Genomic DNA, 6,088 nt, shown 5'->3' with positions numbered 1-6,088 from the left:
GTGTTATCGGCTAAAATCACATCAATCTGAAATATGGTTTTGGAATCAATGCAGCTTTTACAAAGGACTGGTGACTTGATGAATATAGGAGATGATAAATATTCAGAATCTGATCTGAAATGGAAAATGATATTAATTATGTATCAGATCATTTATTTGTTGGATTTGCAGCAAAAACCAAAGTTCCCATTTCACAAACATAGATGTTGAGAAAATCAAGCCATGCAATATATTCTTCTGTACTTGCCAGTCAAACTAGAGGGTAAGTTTGCGTAAAAGCGTGGTAGTTATAAAACAATTTCTCACACTTCCTTTTCACCCTAATTAATTTTTCTTCCTTTCTATTCTTGGCTGTACATATTTGGAGCTTTTCTTTGCCACTTTGTATAAAATCTATCACTGTTCTTCTGCAAATTTGTCCAATGGTTACTATCACATTCACTTAATAATTTGATGAAAAATTAAATAAAAAAACCAGAGATGGGAAACAAAACAAAAGCAGCTTTTCTGATTCCATGTTCCAGGATATGACTGCTTCTTTTGTTTTACTTATAGTAACCATTGTGTTTTTTATGTTTATATGGTTCTTACAGAGACAAAAAGGAAGAGATTCCAAATAAAGTTTGTTTGACTTGTAGGAAATGTAACTTCAACTAAACCACCATTTGGAACTTCAGAACAACATTGTGATTACTGCTGCCACCTCCCCTCCACTCTACTGTCTGTGCCGTCACCTGTCTCCATAAATGGAATGCCAACTCTTCACTTGGACCAATATCACTTACAAAACACCCTATGAGTATTTATAATTGAAGAAATCAAATAATAACTTTGTTACCCTTTTACTGGTACCAAACTGTAATCCTTAGGAGACTGTCCCAACACCCTAGTCTACCCATTTGTTAGAACTTACCAAGTCCTATCACAACGAATATTCTCACATTGAAACCAATAGATATGGCTTAAAGAGAACCAGAACAGTATCTGAAAATAAAAAAATAATAAAAGAAATTGAATTTCAATGACACAAATCAAAAGAGATACTGGGAGCAATGTCCAATGAATGTAGTTGTGATTTGTGAAGTTGGGTGCTTGGTAGGTGGTGGGTAGGATTCATTTGAGACAACCCCTTTCTTCCAGTTTGGTACATACATAGCCCTTCATTTTTCTTTTTCTTTTATATTCCTATTAAAATTTTCAACGTGATGATCTAACTCATTATTATTTTATATTTGACCTTTTGTCTTTTGTCTAAAATAGATGGACAGATTCATAAATTTGAATACCGTGTATATAAAAAATATGTTATAATTATATACACATACTCCAGGCTACAAGTAAAAGAGTGCTGTTTTATCTCTTGATGGGGGGTGGTTTAGTTTATAAGTTTATTTTGCTTCCCTGAGTTGCCATTGTTGACCTTGATCCTCTCTTTTGAAGTTCAGCTGTATCATACGCTTTTTTTCCATACGCAAAGCGGGAAAAAAGAAAAGTCCTTGGTATTTGGTGGCTGTGGTCTGAATTTTTTGAGGTTTGTTTATTACTTTTCTTTTAATATATAGTTTGATTTCGGATCAATTGTAATGGATAAACAGCAGCTGAGTTCTTTTTTAGTATTTGAAGTGAAGTCTTGGTTTTTTTAATAAAGAATGTTCTTTTAGTATTCTTGCTGATTTGGGTTGTCTAGTTTTTGAGATTTTAGTAGTGGGTTTTTGGTTTGATTTCCATATCTTACTGCAATCCTTTGAAATCGGGTTTTTTTCTCTCTGTTTGTTGGAAACTTTAGAGTTGAAATCTTGCTCCCCCCAACCCCCTTTTTTGATTCTTGGTTGGTGGGTCAAGAAAATCAAGGGAAATGAAAGGGAAAACTGGGAATTTCTTTGTGTTGAATACTGGAGCTAAAATTCCAGCCATTGGGCTAGGAACATGGCAGAGTGGAGGAGACCTCTGCGTTGATGCTGTGAAAACAGCATTGTCGGTGGGTTACCGCCATATAGATTGTGCACATCTTTATGGCAATGAGGTTGAAGTTGGGGAAGCTTTGGCTGAAGCCTTCAAGGGTTCTTTGAAAAGAGAAGATGTTTTCTTAACCTCTAAGCTTTATTGTACTATGAATTCATTAAATAAGATCGAGAATTATGTTAAGGTGTCTCTTAAGAACCTTGGGGTCTCCTACTTGGATCTTTATTTGATGCATTGGCCTGAGATCTCGGCTTTTGGAGATGCAACCGATCCTCCTTCAAAGTCAGGGAGCGAGCGTAGGCAGTTTTTGAGTCGGCTGAAGAAGGTGTGGAAGGCAATGGAAGCATTAGTTGAATCGGGTTTGGTTAGAGCTATTGGTGTAAGCAATTTCAGTGTGCCTCAGATCAAAGAACTGCTTAAATTCACAAAAATTGTACCTGCAGTTAACCAGGTTTGATAGAGATCACCTTCTTCTTCTTTTTTTCCTTAAATTTGAATTCATTCTAATTTCAGTTATTCCTGCATAAACAAGAATTGTCATTTGCTTTGATTTATTAATAACTTCACCGTGAAGTAAATTCATTACTAGTTAGAGATCCAGCCATTGAGTGTCTTCTATTTAATTTTCTTGCAGTGATTCAGTCTAATGAACATGTATGATGATATGCACCTTGGTTTGCATAAAATTACTCTCAGAATGTTTGATATATGGTATGCGAAACTCAAGGCAAACTTTTAGTACTTGATGCACAAGAATCTTTGTTTATTGTAACTGTTTGGTTATGGTTAGGAATTTCAACGATTGGTACTTACTTGATAATCACTGTAATCAAAAGTGGAAACAAACCACATCCAGCATGGATTATCTACTATCATGTGAAAGCACATAATTTTGAGCAACCCCTTGCTTGTACCTTGAGGAATGCATTTTGCTTGGGACTTGGTTTTTTGTACGCAGCATCTTACTATTAGAGTTTATATTTGCTAAACATGTAACCTTCTATATAAATTATGTAAATTTTCCTTTACATGAGTTTTATTCAACCATGTTTTTGCTTTGTGAACCAGAAATATGATTCATTTGATTGACTACGTTAGTGGCTGCTAAAGTCTCTTGTCACCTTGCATACCACTTAAAAGAAATGAAGAAAAAGCCTTTTGTAATTGATTGCCTCGAAATTTGACTGAAATAAAATGTTATTCGATTGTTTTAATTAACTTGAGAGGGAAAAAGATTATGTATTGCATGTACATGTGATTCTATATTATGCTTTTCCTTTTTTAGTAGTTTTTTTTTCTTTTCCATGACTCGATATCATCTACGCAAACTTTCATTCTTGCTATTGTTTTGCTGTTATTGAAATAGTGTTCAAATATTAGGCTCGAATCTTATGCATGCAAAATAATGCTTGTTCATCTTGTAATACTTTTCCAGTTATGAGACCTTTGTTCTTATAGTTGTCATCTTTTTTCTTTAATTTTTTTAAAGATCAGTTCACAGCAAAGTTAGTTGATTACTTTTCCTTTTCTGAAATCTGAATTCTGTATCTGGTGAAAGTCATCAGCAACATGTATGATTGATTTGACATTATTTATAGGTGGAGTTGCATCCTTTTTGGAGACAAGATGAACTGGTGAAGTTTTGCCAATCAAAAGGTATCCATGTGTCTGCTCACACACCTTTGGGAGTACCTACTTCAAGTCCCGGAGTGTCTGATAGTGGATCGGGTGGGGAAGATGAACCTGGAACTCCTCGCATTTCATTTAGGAGGTCTCGATCAGTACATGGACCAATGTTGAAATTGTCGGTTGTTGGAGAGGTAGCAGATAGGCACAAAAAGACACCCGAACAGGTATGCTAATGAATGACTTTGAAATACGCCACCGATATGTTTTTTGTAGTCAACTGCTTAAAAGTTGGCATATGAAATATTTCCCACGTGACCAACCTAGGATTAAACTTGAGCTTGCCTCACAAACTTGATAAGTTTTAAGCTTCAAAATGAACTCGTACAGAGATGAAACTTGGTAAACTTTGGTCAAGTGAAGTCTGAATAGAACTTGCCTCGCCTCATTTAGTTTCACTTTGCTCTATAAATTTGACCACTCTCCATTTGTACCATGTGTTGATAATGCATTTATCATTTTCATGCTGTTGTACCATTACCGAGAAAGGAAAGAAGACTGCATGAAGTAATGACTATAATTTGCCCAGACACAGGAAGCTGCATATCTTTCATGGTTATATGTAACCATGAAAAGCAATATCTTTATTATTAAAACCGAGTTCATATAATTTTCGGTGAACCCCTGAATAACTAATAAAGAAGTATATCTCTAGGAAAGTACTAATATTATGGTGAGTCTCTTTCGGTTTAACTTCCACATATGGCTATACCAGAGAATTTCCAGTTGTCAACTACCACCAACCCCATATAGCAGGTTTTCAATCACTTTTTCCTTTTCCGTTTCCACCAAACACCAAATGAAGAGCGTATTCACGGAATAGCTCTTCAATCAGGTCAATAAGCTTTAAAGCAAGCCTACAATTATACGTTATCCTTACATCTAGTGAACTTCTGAGTTTAGTGAGCGGTGGAACAAACCTTATTTCTAGGCACTTTATGCATTCCAACTAAAAACAAAATACAAAAGGAAAGGGAAAAATGTGGATAGAAATAGCTAATAAAGGGCTCTGTGTTAATAACCCAATCAATTGTTAGAAAATATATTATATTACCTTCATTGATAATAGATAAAAACATTGCTCGTATGTTATTGTTTCAATTTCCTGAGTGGTCCAAGGCTTTAAAGGATTGAAATCGAGAAATGCATGTTAAATGCACTTACAATGGTGTTCAATCGTGTAGACCATAAATGTGATAATGTGCATTGTGGATATGCTGAGCAGTAAGCAAGTAGTAGTAAGTTGATTGCCCTTTTTTTCTTTAGCATCAAGATGTTATGATTGGAACTGAATAATGCTTTTGATCAGGACCTTCTGATCTTGGATATTTTGTGTACTTAGAGCTTCATGTGTATGATAGTGCATTATTTTATCTTGGCTCAGTTCAAGGTTCTCTTAATAAAATGTAACAATGGCTTGAATACCCTATGAGCATTACTCTGGTTATTTAGTTAAAGCAAGAAATGCTTCATCCTAGAACATCCGTGTTCAGTTGACTTATTGCCCTTAAAAGCCACGATATGCTTCCTGTCCTAACATGCTATGTTTAACTAGTCTAGCAGTTCTAACGATTCTAAATCATGTGGTTGTGCTTTGCTCCTTTTGTAGGTAATCCTACGGTGGGGTTTTCAAAGAGGAACCAGTGTTCTACCATGTAGCTTAAAGCCTGACAGGATAAAGCAAAATATCGACATATTCAATTGGTCACTGTCGGACGATGAATGGAAACGGTTGAATCAGATTGAACCGCAGGTATGTTTATTTGGAGATGGTCCTCTAAACAATCTCTCGGGCAGAGGTCTGACATTCGGTAGCGGTCCCCTTCAAGCTGTGCACGAGATAGAAGATGATGCAGAATCAAACGCCTAAAATCCGTGCAAGCTTGTCAGTTTTTTTAAGATAAAAATGTCCCATTTACATTCAATCCATGTGGATGGGCGGTTTATTATATTATTGATGCTCCCCCATTGTTTGCAATACTTTTAGAGTTCATGGATGATGAATAGAAAGTCAATGAAAGACATTATTAGTATAATATGAGCTAGTTAGTGGCAGAGTTTTCCTTATAAACAAAACAAAAAAGGTGTTTCATATATTTCTGCAAGCGTGTCTTTGTATGTAAACATCATGAAATGTCAATTATCAATGATTTTTTTTTTTTCGAAAAGATGTCACTCTTGTTTTAAGTTATTGTGTGGATTTTGATTGTAGATGGCTCAAATTATACTTGTCAAAGAAAATTTTATTTGACTTTTTTTTTAATTACATGGTCAATGCTTTAATTCCATTACCTTATTCCACCTAATTCTGGTTTTGGTATGAATTGTTAAGTGGTTATCTTGGATCAATCTCCACCATGACTTTAGTTCTAAAATCCAAAATATCTTAATCAGAAGGTGAAACCTCAAATTGAAAGAGTGATACATGCTGCCTTTTTCC

General features: G+C 35.1%; 1 protein-coding gene across 2 annotated transcripts; it reads left to right on the top strand.

The window, feature by feature from the left end:
* Positions 1 to 838: 838 nt before the first annotated feature.
* LOC108476403 (aldo-keto reductase family 4 member C10-like) lies at positions 839 to 5,816 on the top strand. Of its 2 annotated transcripts, XM_017778617.2 has the most exons (5): positions 839 to 1,144; positions 1,446 to 1,531; positions 1,787 to 2,413; positions 3,561 to 3,815; positions 5,258 to 5,816. In XM_017778617.2, the coding sequence occupies exons 3-5, from the start codon at positions 1,856 to 1,858 to the stop codon at positions 5,516 to 5,518; spliced, it is 1,074 nt and encodes a 357-aa protein (XP_017634106.1). In that variant the 5' UTR covers positions 839 to 1,144; positions 1,446 to 1,531; positions 1,787 to 1,855; the 3' UTR covers positions 5,519 to 5,816. The 2 variants fall into 2 exon arrangements, with proteins under 2 accessions (XP_017634106.1, XP_052881623.1); XM_053025663.1 differs by having other exon boundaries at positions 866 to 1,144; positions 1,261 to 2,413.
* The last annotated feature ends 272 nt before the right edge of the window (positions 5,817 to 6,088 follow it).

Source organism: Gossypium arboreum, chromosome 3 (genome assembly GCF_025698485.1).
Source record: "Gossypium arboreum isolate Shixiya-1 chromosome 3, ASM2569848v2, whole genome shotgun sequence".
NCBI classification, from domain to species: Eukaryota; Viridiplantae; Streptophyta; class Magnoliopsida; order Malvales; family Malvaceae; genus Gossypium; species Gossypium arboreum.
Note: the sequence above shows the minus strand (reverse complement) of the source record. Positions and strands in the feature narration are given on the sequence as shown.

Bases quoted from the DNA above. Each gene is read 5' to 3' on its own strand.
- LOC108476403 (XM_017778617.2), top strand. From the start codon at position 1,856: ATGAAAGGGAAAACTGGGAATTTCTTTGTGTTGAATACTGGAGCTAAA. The intron at 2,414-3,560 runs GTTTGATAGAGA...CATTATTTATAG, and splicing joins TTGTACCTGCAGTTAACCAG to GTGGAGTTGCATCCTTTTTG. The intron at 3,816-5,257 runs GTATGCTAATGA...CTCCTTTTGTAG, and splicing joins ACAAAAAGACACCCGAACAG to GTAATCCTACGGTGGGGTTT.